Below are 14,715 nucleotides of genomic sequence, written 5' to 3' on the forward strand. Positions count from 1 at the left end.
TAGTCAGTTATTATTTTAGTATATAAAAAATATCGCTGAGGCTTTTCCTCCACGCCTGGTAAGTTCGCCGGTGAATGACAACAGACCGACGTAAGGTAATATTTTATGTTCGCTTCATTAAGTTCCCTTCGCGTATTAAAACTGCCGAGAATGTCCCTGATTCTAGAAATGGCAGTCAACGTTATGAGTGAAGTTTAGAAAACTAAAATGTTTCCTGATGAGAGAATTTTATGTTCGCGCAAATAATTTCGAAATCTATGGGACTATTCTAGCAAAAGAAAAAAATATCCCTTGTAAATCTAAAAAAAAAAACACACACAAATAGCATCTATATAAATCTATAGAGACAGCTCTATGTGTATCAACCTTGTTTAATATCAGTTTGCAGTGGTATAGTATATGTTTCCAAAGTGGCTAGACACACTCAAACATGCAACAACAGCCCAGGCGAACAGGTGTGTGCAAGTACCGTACAGTTATTTTCGGACACCGGATATTCAAATGGGTTATGGGAGAATGTGACGTCACGGTTTCACGATCGCAGATGAACAAAAGATGGCGAGTGGGGAAGATTTGGTGGATTGAATGGCCAAACCGCCTCCAAACCACCAAACTGGCCTTTTATTACATCCACCGGATGTGTCCTTGTGTGTAGGGAATGGAAAAACACAGCTGTAGCAATTGCCAGTGTGATATTTCTGGCTTCAGAATTCGATGTGCTGAATGCCCAGACTTTGACCTTTGTTTACAGGCAAGTGTGACGTCACAAGAAAGCTTTCGCTCGAAATAGGTCATCTCGTTTTCCCTTGAAATCAAACTGTATAATGCATAGTCTTATGATTGATTTGAACAAAAGTTTAAGATTGCACATTTTTCTTTATTTTGCAGTGTTTTTCTTACGGAGCAGAAGTAGGATCTCACCGAAAGGACCACCGTTATCGAGTGGGGGTGAGTAAATGCAGAAGCTACAGGCACGGACTTCCCCAGCTGGGATTAACCCGCCCATGCATGCATAAGCCAATCAAATTGTCCGTTACATTGAAGTTCGGTCGATGTAATACCCGGAAGTGAGAGAACAAATAAGTTTTACTTAGTAAAAATCTTACAACAGTGACTGATCTACTAAGAAGCTTGAAATAAACAAATTGAAGACCCCACTTATCCCTGTGTCCAAGTATTCATAAGATACTGAACAGTTTTTGAAAGAATTTTTGTTATTACTCTGAGGGTAACATGAAAAGCCTTGCGCTCTTCTGTTATTCTTAAAAACAGAACAAAGCGTTCTTGACCTTTTCTTATTAATATATTATACATTTATCTGAAATCAATGATGGTGATATAACATCATGTGCAGCAGGATAGTATTTATTATCCTGATTATTATCCTTCTAGATCTATTTTTGATGAAACCTTACCTGCAGACAAGCTCATTTGTCTTCTAGCTAAAGTTAATAAATTTGATTATTATTGATAATATGTGATGAGATTTGAGAAATTTAGATTAATTTATCCCTCGAAAAGAAGATGCTTTCTCAAATTAGGGGATAGTTGTAATTTAACATAAACTGTTGCCTTACTCAGTAATCAGAGGGGAGAGGAAAATCAATTTCAGCCTACTAATAGCCTAACTTGTGTTTGGTAGGGGTCCTGGACCGGGATCCTTTTTAGTATACTCTAGTGTTCATTTATATGGACATTTATAAGGTGAGATTAAGACAAGTAGCGCTGATTGTTATAATAGCATAAGAATGCTACGAGTACTTACACCTGGAGCCTGTTTTACAATAATCATAAGTCTGTTAAAGTATTTGATGTACAATCATCTTGGTGCTAAGATCATTATGTGCAACGGGGCCCAGTTATTTACAGGCTACCGCAATATGGCTGGAATATTGGAATATCTGAGTTCTGAGTTCTCCAAGCTAGTTGTATAGTGTGTCAACAGAGGTGATAGTTGCTTGCCAACTGCTGGTTTGCATGATATAACCTGATAACTGAAATAATACTGACCAACTTCAAACAACATTCACTCTATCATTCAGTCGACCGCCTCCATGGTCTAGTGGTAGAGCGTCCACCAGGAGAGCGGAAAGTCCGGGGTTCGATCCCCGGCCGTGTCATACCAAAAGACATTAAAAGATGGTACTTGTTGTTACCCTGTCTGGCGCTTGGCATTAAGGGGCTAAAACAAGGACTGGTCGGCTCGGAGTCAGTATACTGTGTCTGAGTGGGATATTTATGTTAAACTGGGGCATGGTAATTCAGTGAGCTAGCACTATAAATCGGCATCAGTCCGCACTAGTACAAGCAGCCACACAAACACACACACATACATGCACGTCGCTATATAAGTGCAATAATCTTGGATGCGACGTTGAACCCCATTTCACCTCACCTCACCTATCATTCAGTGGTAAACTGTTGATAAAGAAATAAGGATAGAAAAACAGCAGGGACACAAATCTGAAGTTCTTCATGAACTTGTGGCTATTGAGCATGTTTAGTGCCACTTCTTACCTTGTTCTGACTACCGTGCATGTACACAGAACTACCATATATGTACAAACACCCAAGCCCCCATTTCAAATGTTATTGATCATCCTTAATATGCTATACTTTGGTCTGTACATTTGAGTTCATCCACACAATCATTTTAGATTTAACTTCAATTGTGGTTTAAGCTGATTGAACCATCATAAATAAGGACTGATAATGCATGAGAGCATTCAGAATGAAGCAAATGGAATTCAAGGAGTCGTTGTCATTGCCCTAATGCTAAAAGTTAAAGATGTTTGTGGTCCCTAGATTCAAATGCTATAAGGGCAAACCACAAGGACCACAGGACCCCTTTATTTTGAACACTGCAGTGTAAGTAGTCATAATTGAGAATGAAAGGAGGTAAGGGATTCTTGTTATGAACCTAACATGAAAAACATGCTCAAAGAAACCCTCCCATTCCCCAACCCCCTATTTTTTCTTATTTTTATGGTGACCAGCCTATTGAAACATACGAGACCTACATTTGATGACCCTGTTAGTCAATTCAGTTAATTGAAGGCAGCATCCTTATCAGGATTCTGCACCCCTTTGACAGCCAAAACATAATGAATCTGTTTAACCAAAAGAAACCTGCACAAGACACATTTGTTCCTACGATGGTACACCTATTTTAGTATAGATGCCATGGGACTCAGAAATGACATGGTCTAAAACAGCCAGTATTTTAGACCATTCAGTAGTGCAACCCCACCCCTTGTCATTTATAGCGTCGCAAAGGCATGTGTATCGTGGATGCATTATAAAAATGTATATGGCCTGAGCCTTATGAATAAAATTCCCCCCATACTAATTTCGTCCGGATTCTGGTTTACATGGTTTAGAATAGTTACCCAGCATGGGTGGTCAGGGTCTGTGACTTGGCTGATTGTGTGTCATCATACCTCAACGTTGCTCATATTGTTCAAGGGACTGTGGGGTAGCCTAGTGGTTAAAGCGTTAGCTCGTCACGCCGAAGACCCAGGTTTGATTCCCTACATGGGTAGAATGTGTGAAGCTCATTTCTGGTTACCTCCGCAGTGACATTGCTGGAATATTGCTAAAAGCGGCGTATAACCATACTCACTCTCTCACTCATATTGTTCACTGGATTGTCTGATCTCGGTTAATTACAAGCCGATGTAATATTGCGCTACTGCTGAAATATTGCACTACAGAAATCATATATGTGGCTCTGCATGTACCTTGTACCATGTGTCCTGAGATTTAAGAAGCTCCATGCTAATTAGCTGATCAGTAAGTTCACAACCTATTGTTAGATGTTAAGGGAGACGGGTATGAAATCAGAAAATCATGCGATTTTAATTAGAATGAATGGCACGAATACTTAGATGTGCTGGTCCAGAATATTCCAGATGGATTTTGCTGAAAGTAAAACAACATCCATTCCTTAATTAATTGTATGCATTATTGCTTTTTCCATAATCTCAATACACTTGTTTGCAGAAGCTTAAACTTGATGCTCATGTGTAAAGAAAAAACAACCTGACTGTTATTATAGGTCAGTCAGGTATTTCTATTCTGTGCACAAAATAAGACTATCAGATTCAACTGTAAAGCAGGGGTAGAAACTAATATTTTTAGTCCACTAGTCATTGTAATGATTACATATAGCAAAACCCTTAAAAATGGCAAATTTCTACTAGTCCTAATGATACCTTAACTATTGGGCATATTGGCAAGGACTACAGGACTAGTGCCAATTTCTAAAGCTGTAAAGAGACCTTGGTACTTACCAGCTTGTTGTGCAGTTTCATGCATGGGATAATTATTAGGGCTGTTACGATTCACTCGCATATATATTCGTAGCAGCCCTAGTAATTATCTATCACTGACCTACCCCATTCAACATTATGATGATCTCTGTTCAAAGCACTGATTTTTCAATTGCATGACTTTTTCTGGTTCATCTTTCAGAGTGACAGCCCTCCCTCTGTGTTTGACAATCCAGACCCCTGGTCTCTGGCAGAAGAAAATATGTTACTGGATGCTGTAGAACAATATGGATTTGGCAACTGGTAATTCAAGCTTTGAAATTAGTATTCGTTTAGGACAAGTCCATAGGACTAGTGTCGACCTTATTCACAAGTCCTCAAGAGTTTGTAGCTAGTCCTGCTGGAGCAAGAAGAAAATTTGACTGTTTATATTTTCAGTCAGTTATACTCAGTTCCAATTTGTAGCAAGATTGAGTCACTTAGAATTGGTTCAGAATTATATCCCTCAAATGCTGCTGGTCAATGAGGACTACCATCAATGGATTTTTACTTGTAACAATTCAGTCATCTTGGGCTAGCAGACTAGTGTGGATTTTGAAGGCTGATAATTACACTGGCTAAGTGTCAGGTGTTGCTGCTATGATGATTATTGTCAGTGATTATCATGATTATTGTCAGTGTGACTGGTATCTGTTTAACATGCGTCAAAAGTCATTTCTTCATGAACCATACCATTACATATTTTTGAAACCAAATGCCTGAAATTCACTTATTATTGGCCTCATCTTAAACATACCTCATGTATAATGTGTGAACAACATAAATGATTCTTAATTTTGATGTTTGTTCATGGCAAACCAAACACAACATATACTTATAGAGCGTAGTGAATTTGTACATTTGTAGCACGTAAACCCATATTCTGTGTTTTGTATTGCAGGGAAGATATTGCTAACCATGTCGAAAGCCAGAAAGCACCAGGTATGTTATGGATAAAATATTTGAAATTGCTATTGTTTTATGTATTTAGTCATGTCAGAAATTGCTCCCCACTTGGTCTCTTTGAACAATGAGGGGGCACGGGTGGCCCAGTCGTCTAAGGCACAGCGATTTGCTGTGCAGAGTTGCGTCCCTTGGAAACGCCAGAAACCTATGATTGTGGGCCCGAATATCGGTTCGCCCCGATTATGTTTCTAGGTTTGTCCGCACCATACCCGTGCTCGTGGGTTTCACCGAAAGGGTTAAAGTCTGAGACCTGCATCACTTTAGGCTTTCCTCCCACATGACACGCAGTGATATAACTGGAACACTGTTAAAAGTGGCGTTAAACCCAACTCACTCACTCGCTCTTAATACAAGGAGGAGACACCATCATTGACTCATGTTCAATGTCAAGATTGCCTTAGTATATGTATGTGTAACTGCTTTGAAAACTAAGCATGAAAGTCAAGGGATCCTTGGTATAATCTTAATGCTAAAAGTTAAGGGTTCAAATACCATAGAAGACCTGGGCCTACCTGGCTTAGTGATCATTTTGTGCGTTGTACCCAACGTTCCTTATCTATGATGTTTGAATATTCCACTTGTACACTGCAGGGAGGGGGGGCACGGGTGGCCCAGTCGTCTAAGGCGCCGCGATTAGCTGTGCAGAGTTGCGTCCCTTGGGCACGCCTGAAACCTATGATTGTGGGTTCGAATCCCGGTTTGCCCCAATTATGTTTCTAGGTTTGTCTGCACCATCCCCGTGCTCGTGGGTTTCACCGAAGTGGTAAACGTCTTTAACCTGCATCACTTCGGGCTTTCCTCCCACATTAAGCTGACACGCTGTGATATAACTGGAATACTGTTAAACACAACTCACTCACTGCAGGGAGGCTTGGTAAGAATATGTCCCCTCCACTATACATTGCTTCATGGTTTGTTTGTTTATAAATTGTTTTTATTCATTACAGAGGGTACATAGTCATCGTATCATATAAAGCATTTAAAAGAGAAATGGGCCTCCAATTATTTAAGAAACGTCTAACTTTATTTGGTTTTGGAATGCATGTTATAACTCCTCTATTCATTGTTAAACTCAAAGAGTTGTTTTTGAAAGTGTCCTTGATATAGCGATAAATCCAAATGTTGATATCTTTCCAAAAATATTTGAAAAATTCGATAGGAAAACCAAACCATCAAGTCCCGGGCTCTTATTATTTTTCATTGACTTAATAGCAGCAGCTATCTCGTTAAATTTTTATTTCTTCATCTAGTCCTTCTGAAAGATTGTTTTTTAAAGTTGGAGTGGTTATGTCCTTTAAACAATCTAAACCTTCAGCGTCAATATCGTCTGTCGACTTGTATAATTTTTCGTAAAAGTTTTTCTGTTGGGTTATTATTAGAGAACCATCTGTTATTTCCTCACCTTTACCAGTAATGATAGTATTGATAAGTTTATTCGTATAGTTCCTGTTTTCTAAGTGGCAAAAGTAATTAGTTGGTTTCTCTCCTTCGTTATACCACTGTATTCTATTACATATTTGAATTCCTTTCATTTCTTCTTCATTAATTGTTTTGAGCTCAGATTTCCGTTCTGACAGTTTGGTTAACAATGTTTCACTGACGTTTTGAAAGTCCTTGCTTACTCGTGTTTCTAATTCCAATTTATCATTTTCTATTTCTTTATATTTTTTCTCTTTTACCTTTTTCAAGTGTGCTTCATGTTTGTGTGGCCACCATAAATTATCCAGACCTGATCAGAGATTGCCCCAAGTCTGTTGGAAACGTCAGTAAAACTTCCCATTTTGGAATTCAAGTTTCAGAGTTACATTATTGTAATAACTGATGATGTTGCTTTGTCAGTTTACTTGGGCCAGGCTTTATGAGAAATGCTTTAGAGGCTGTTGTGATACAGGAGTAAAAGTCCTGATGATGGTTTCAAGCATAACTGATTCATTAATTGAGCAAGCTGTGCAGTGAGCCCTTCACCCATCAATGTAGTCTGTGCCAAACACTTTTGAGACTACTTGCTCCAACATGGCTCGTCACATCATTTTCATCAAGACCTAACAAAAGTTTACAAGCCTTGGAACCACCTCCGTGGTCTTGTGGTAGAGCGGAAGGTCCGGGGTTCGATCCCCGGCCGCGTCATACCTAAAGACGTTAAAAGATGGTAATTGTTGTTACCCTGTCTAGCGTTCAGCATAAAGCTAGCACTATAAATCGGCATCAGTCCGGACTAGTACAAGCAGCCACACACACACACACACACACACACACACACACACACACACACACACACACGTGCATGCACGTCACTATATAAGTGCAATAATCTTGGACGCGACATTAAACCCAATTTCACCTCACCTCACCACCTTACTAGCCTTGGGGTTCTAACCAGTGGCTAAGCAGACTGTCAGTGTTTCTAGTTTCGAGGTAATAATCCCGATATAAAACATGAAAGATTTCTGGGATACCCCTAATCCTTATGCATCAATTATTGAACTGTATCATGTCTTATACATTTTCCAGTTATGTCAAAAAGTAAAATGTTCTTGAGTTACAGCTCTGTGGTTTTGGCTAGATTTGTATAGCAGCCATTTTTGTAAATGTCTTTTCTTTTGAGTCAGTGTTCTACATGTTCTACCCAGTTGGGAATTCTGGGTTAGAATAGGTCCCTAGCAATCTATGCTGGTCGTAAGAGACAACTAATCAATTGGGAGTCAGACTTGGAGTCTTGATTACGTTGTTCATTGCATGTCATCGTACCCCATCGCAATATCATCCACTAGACTGTCTAGTCCAGACTTGATTATTTACAGGCCGCCATCACAAAGCTGGAATATTGCTGAGTGCAGTGTTAAACAACAAATCACCTACATGTTCTATTAATTTAGTAAGAAAAACATTCACTGTTCAGCATGTTCAGACTTTTATCTATTGTTCATTATGTTTGTTGTCATAACTATTGATAACACTTTGTGTTGGAGGGAAACAAACATACTTCTGTAACAATTCATCACAATGAACCTCTTTGTTTTTCAGAATGCCAGGACCATTATATCAACTTCTTTGTTCAGGGAAACATAGGAAAAGGTAGATAATATTCTTCTTCACTTAATTTTTATACCCCCGGCCTAAAAAGGTCCATTTGAAAACTTTGTCCACGCGATTTCTCTTAATCTATTCAGTTGGATCATCTTAAACTTAGTACATATAATCCATGTCATATGGAGGGGTGCAGTCAAAAGAAAAAAATTGTTTTTATTAATTTTCCATTTTTTTATGAATTTTTCAAACCCTAACCCTATCCATTTTCTAATGAAACAGAGTGACTTCCATCACGCATCTCACACAGTGCAAGTTGAGCGTGATGGACTGCTTGACACACTAGGCGGGTTGGGGGTATTAGCGAGCCACCCTCACTTTTGCCCTTGTTAACTGCAAAGTTATCATCGATCAGAGTGGAAGCTTAGCTCTACTGAAGTAGATTAGTAGATGCCATCAGTCAAGTCAGTCATTGGTGATTACTTTGACCCAAAGTAGAACACTTCGTGCTGCCTACCAGAGCCTATATAAAAGTACGAGAAGTATGGTCTGGAAGGTAATTTAAGGTACCGGCGTTTACTACAATATCTGAAAAACTATCGGACCTACTCCAGTCAAAGTTGGTATGAGATTATTAAACAGTAATACATAACTGGATATTACATTTAAAGACAATCGGTGCATGAATAAATAATCTGTCCATTAAGCTATCACTATATTTCATCAACAACCAGACCTGTTTGACCAATCAACTCAACTCGAAAGGGTGCACGGGAATCACGCACGCACAAATACGGGGTTAGCGTTGGGCGTCTCAAAGTGCGTGATTCCCGTGCACCCTTTCGAGTTGAGTTGATTGGTTCAACTGTGTCATATGTCCCTGTGACGCGGGGGTAGCATTATGCAGATGGCTGTTTCAATGAATGCTCGTTCCACCAGTGACGAACAGGTCTGGTTGTTGATGAAATATAGTGATATCTAAATAGACTTATTTATTATTCATGCACCGATTGTCTTTAAATGTAATATCCAGTTATGTATGACTGTTAAATAATCTCATACCAACTTTGACTGGAGTGGGTCCGATAGTTTTTCAGATATTGTAGTAAACGCCGGTACCTTAAATTACCTTCCAGACTATAAATGTTTCAGGTATTAACATGATCAAGAGATTGTAGACTCATATGACCACTACTGACCCTAATAATAACCATATCATGTTTATATTGTAACTCAAGTCTTCTGTTTAGGCAGTCAAGCTTATTATGCTCTGTTGATGGAATCCTTATCTCTGTCATTCTGTTCCAGCCACATTCCCGACAGAATATGGGTTTCGAGTGTCGGACCACACCTGTCCTGATGGTGGTGAGTCATGCTTTTACGTATCCATGCTTCTCATCTTGATATTGACATTGTGAGATATATGGCATGTGACAGGCACGAGTGAAGTAACATGTTTTTGACATACCTTAAAATTGCACCACGTTAGCCTTGAACAATGCATACTTTGTCTATTCTCATGAACGTAGTATTGGACGATGCATATCTTGTGAATTCTCATGATCGCAGTGGCTTATTGATACATAACACTAAGTCCATGAGTGACGTCATCCAGCCCACTGCTTACAGTGATAAACCTTGGATTTTCAAAAGGTGGGCCCTAGGGCCCATAGACCTTGAAAATTGTTGGCCTTTTCATGAATATTGGGGGGCATGTAGTAAATGTGATGCTTGTAAACACAAAAAACACATGAAGCATTTAAGACTTAATAAAAATGCTGTATAATGCATTGTTAGGCTGCTTCTGTGCAGCCATCAGTGTAGGTTCCTGCAGTAAAAAATCACCTGGCTACCTGCCAGGTCTGGGGGCAGTATTGCCATAAATCTAACCATAAATATTCTGTATTGATTAGCCTCTCGCGGATGTTTTGTTCAACAACAAATAGTCCAAGCCTTAGTTTACTGGTTATTACCGGTTATGTTATGAACATTCTCAGAATGACACAAATCTTTATGAGGGCATTTCATTGGTCATTAGAAAGGCTATTAATCAATCACATGACTACAAGCGAAACGTATTTGCGAACCGGAAGTTAACTTATAACTCAGAATAAGTTGTAAATGTGATTGTGGAAAACAAGTTAGACAGCAAACGTACGTTGTATCATTGGGTAGTTTTTAACTGAATCCCCGGTACATTGGGAGAAAACGCATGTACAGCTGAATGCTTAGTTTACGAGAAAGTTTTAATCTTAATCTCTGCTAATAAAACAATGCCTTGGAGAACAGGAAATACAATTTACATGTCTAGTAAATTCATCATGTCTAGTGATGTGTTAGCCATCTACTCCCTACGACTCCACTCTGGTTATACCGCTGATCGTCTATAACGCTCATTTATTTGGACCCCAAAGGTAGCGTTGTAGCGAGGGATCACTGTATACTTGATCTAAGAATATGTTGGCCAGTTTGAGTAAGTCTCCTGCACATACTGTATACGAAGTAATAAGCGCCTAGAGCACTCTCAAAATTAGAAATAGAGGGCTCTTATTAGAATATTATTTTGCTGGAAAAATTGAAAAATTGAGTTGAAAGATAAATTTCGTTGTTTATGCTGACAGCCTGAAATGATATCTACGACAGATATATTTTTCCAGAATTTAATTGCCCATAATTAAGGGTGCATATAACACACGAATGCGTATTACACGCGAATAAATAAGTCTTGTATACATTGATAAATCGGAAGGGGTGCTAATTAGGACTGTTCACTAGCCAATATATTAGCAATTATCGCCGTGGGTGCATATTAGAGCGGAGCGCTAATTACGTCGAATACGGTACCTGTGATGCTAATGCTCTTCCTGTTTGGTGTGTTGAAGCTATAATCATGATAATGATGTGTTTCAGGTCCACTGTCCCCCAGTATCACGGTGCCAGTGCCGCCTCTTGACTTGTCCATCCAGGAACAGCAGGAGTTGGGCTATATGCCTTTCAGAGACGACTTCGAGAGGGTAAGTGTTCTCTTCTCTGTTATAGTGATGCTTAACATTGCAGGGGCGGTTGGGTAGCCTAGTGGTTAAAGCTTTAGCTCGTCATGCCGAAGACCCGGGTTCGATTCCTGACATGGGTACAATGTGTGAAGCCCATTTCTGGTGTCCCCCGCCGTGATATTGCTGGAATATTGCTAAAAGCAGCGTAAAACCATACTCACTCACTCACTCACTCACTTAACATTGCATGTCCAGGGGTCAGAATCTTCCGCGGATACGCAAATGTCCATGATTTTAGTGATCACAAAATTTGATGGCTTCCCCCATAAACACCCTCAAATTATGAACCACGCTCCATTGCAAAGAAATTTCATCCGAAAAGGAAAATATCTATTCTCATCCCTGCATGTCTGTCATAATCATTAAGTTATCATGTTATGCAGGGTTTTACCTTGACCTACAAAACGAGGGATTGAAGGAAACCCCTAATCATTAATTTCAAGAGTCATTACAGGAAATATTAGTGAAGTAGTGAAATGGTGTAGTGTACTTTACTGTAAGATTTCATAACTATTTTAATTACAGGACCTTAAATTTCTTGTTATGAATTTGGTACAAATATGTTACTTTGCATTCCTTGGGATGCAATATATTTTTATTCTGCATCCATTCTATACTATAGTGCATACTGGATGCACATTTCTGCGTCATGTGAAACTCGGATAATATAAGTGCAAATTAACCACTGATGGACATTAGATACTTTGAAGAATTGAAAATGTTTTCAACTCAAATGAAGAGGATCTAAAGAAATGTTCCCATGTTATTTTTTGTTATGTTCCAGGAGTTCGATAACGATGCTGAAACTCTAGTCAGCGGTCTAAGCATCAATCATGATGATGATGACCTAGATATAGGTATGCTATCTTTCACAGTCGTTTGAAACCATATCAGACAACACTACAAGATTTAGTGTGTCTGTGTTTTTTAAAGTTGGTGTTTTCTGTTAACATTGAAAGTGTTGAGCAAATTAATTAATATTTTTGTTCTGAGTGAATGTGATGTTTTGAGTGAATGAAAATTGATTAAAGCTGCCTCAGCTATAGTTCTTTGTAACTCAATCTAAAATTCATCATTACTGATAATGAAGATGTTTTTGATATTTAAACAATTCTTGTTTTTTATTGACAGAAATTAAGTTATGCCAAGTTGACAAGTATAGGTTAAGAATACGTGAAAGGGAGCGAAGAAAAAAATTGGCAAGAGATTATGGTTTAATAACATCAGCAGCATCCACCGGTTCCAAACAGTCCAAATCACAGCAACAGAAGAAAAAGATGTCAAAAGATGTCAGGTAATTACTTTCCCCATTGCAGTGCCTGAAATAGTCCCATCCGTTACGTGTTGCCATTGATGTGTAGTGATGATAGTATGTGATACATCAATGAATGTGGCAGTCTTGGTATGTCATGCCAGACCAGTGAAGATCTGGGGTAGAATTGGTCTTCAGCAACCCATGCTTGCCGTAAGAGGCGACTATGCTTGTCTTAAGAGGCGACTAACGGGATCGGGTGGTCAGGCTTTCTGACTTGGTTGATGCATGTCGTCATATCCCTATTGCGTGGATCGGTGCTTCTGATACCAGTCTTTGGATTGTCTGGTCCTGACTCGATTATTTACAGACCGCCATTACATAGCTGGAATATTGCTGAGTGTGGCGTTAATAACTGCTGAAGACACGTAAAATCCATTGATGCTAGTTGATGCTTATTGACTGTAGTTTTGTTTGTTGTTTAACGTCGCACTCAGCAATATTCCAGCTATATCTAGTGATTGACAACATGAGCATCGATCCATGCAATTGAGATCGATGATATGCATCAACCAAGTCAGCAAGCCTGACCACACGATCCCGTTTGTCGCCTTTTACAGCAAGCATGGGTTGCTGAAGACCTATTCTACCCTGGATCTTCATGGATCTTAATTCTTAACAAGTTCTCAGTGCTTCAATTTTGCTACAAATTGAATAAGACTGATAGAAAAAGTTCTCACAGTACTAGCTACTAGGACTAGCTACAAACCTGTGAAATAAGGTTCACACAAGTCCCTTGGACAAGTCTTGAAAAACTGAATTTCTAAGGCTGATAAGGTGGATGACAATGTAAACAACTTGCCAGTGTTGATTTGTGGCACCAGTGTACATTAATGAAATTCTTTGAACAAAATCAATAATATTGGGTAAGGTTTGGCAAGTTGGTGTGTCTGTAGATCAGGTAATACTGACAGCTATTTACTTTAACCAGTTGAGCATACTATTGTTTTGTCCCATACTTGATCAAACTCATTTTTGAATTTGGAATTTGATCATGTTAATAGACTTCTTTGTTGCGGTGGTGGTATTTCAAAGTTAAAAGATTTTTGTTACTTGTTACAATGGATAGTGACAGTGAAAGAAGGATGTACATTTTTGTCTCTTGGTTTCCAGGGAATTCCAGGAAAAAATGAAATCATTTTCCCAGTTTCATGCGGCAGCAGAACATGAGCATTTCTTTGACGATTTACAAAGTAAGTGGAACAGACAGTAGTTCAAGCAACGCCCTGATAGAGGGAGCCATTTATTCTGATACGGTGTATGACTGTATCTGGTGAAAGTAGAGATTTATTTGTTTACATGCCAAATATGCATGATGGAATTAAAGTTTGTCAACATCAGATAACAAGTTCTTTGGCTTTTTTTGCAGAAGAAAAAGAATTGAAATCTCGAATAAAAGAACTGTCAAGGTACAGGCGGCATGGTTTAACTGTTATCAGTGGTGAGTTTTTGCATTGTTGAAGCATACTTGGGATAACATTTTCATTGTTAATCCTTCTTGCTTGGTTCCAGCAAGCTATTTTGTCTCTGATATTGCTAGCTTTTAATTATTGCTGGCTCTTTGTTACGAAGGTGATTTAGGGAAATGTTCTTCTTACTTTCTTGTTACAACCCTGTACGAGTCAAGGGAGGTAATTGAGTTAGTTTATGATTATTTTGTTTATAAGTTAGTTTGCAAGGGGCGGTCGGGTAGCCTAGTGGTTAAAGCGTTCACTCGTCATGCCGAAGACCCGGGTTCGATTCCCGAGATAGGTACATTGTGTGAAGCCCATTTCTGGTGTCCCCTGCCGTGATATTGCTGGAATATTGCTAAAAGCGGCATAAAACCACACTCTCTCATAAGTTTGCATGATATTACAACAGTAACTTTTAGCTACTGTAACCATGGTAACATGATGCATGTCATCGATCCCAATTGCGTGGATCGATGCTCATGGTATTAGTCACTGGATTGTCTGGTCCAGACTCGATTGTTTACAGACCGCCGTCATATAGCTGGAATATTGCTGAGTGCGGTGTTAAACAACAAACGAACAAACAAAAGTGG

At 39.0% G+C, this 14,715-nt stretch overlaps 1 protein-coding gene across 2 annotated transcripts in view; it reads left to right on the forward strand.

Moving 5' to 3' along the window:
* The first annotated feature begins 528 nt into the window (after positions 1–528).
* LOC139442787 (transcriptional adapter 2-beta-like) overlaps positions 529–14,715 on the forward strand; it is a 28,864-nt gene continuing 14,677 nt past the window's right edge. For both annotated transcript variants that reach the window (XR_011651702.1, XM_071223678.1), the window contains exons 1-11: positions 529–751; positions 889–948; positions 4,474–4,574; positions 5,212–5,252; positions 8,301–8,351; positions 9,612–9,668; positions 11,214–11,317; positions 12,141–12,213; positions 12,488–12,650; positions 13,782–13,861; positions 14,038–14,109. Coding sequence is in view for 1 of the 2 variants with exons in the window: in XM_071223678.1 (XP_071079779.1) it covers positions 659–751; positions 889–948; positions 4,474–4,574; positions 5,212–5,252; positions 8,301–8,351; positions 9,612–9,668; positions 11,214–11,317; positions 12,141–12,213; positions 12,488–12,650; positions 13,782–13,861; positions 14,038–14,109 (895 nt within the window). In the remaining variant the exon portion in view is untranslated. The remainder of the gene's footprint in view (positions 752–888; positions 949–4,473; positions 4,575–5,211; positions 5,253–8,300; positions 8,352–9,611; positions 9,669–11,213; positions 11,318–12,140; positions 12,214–12,487; positions 12,651–13,781; positions 13,862–14,037; positions 14,110–14,715) is intronic.

The sequence above is a fragment of the Haliotis cracherodii genome, unplaced genomic scaffold (genome assembly GCF_022045235.1).
Source record: "Haliotis cracherodii isolate W230 unplaced genomic scaffold, xgHalCrac1.p SCAF_5, whole genome shotgun sequence".
Classification (NCBI taxonomy): domain Eukaryota; kingdom Metazoa; phylum Mollusca; class Gastropoda; order Lepetellida; family Haliotidae; genus Haliotis; species Haliotis cracherodii.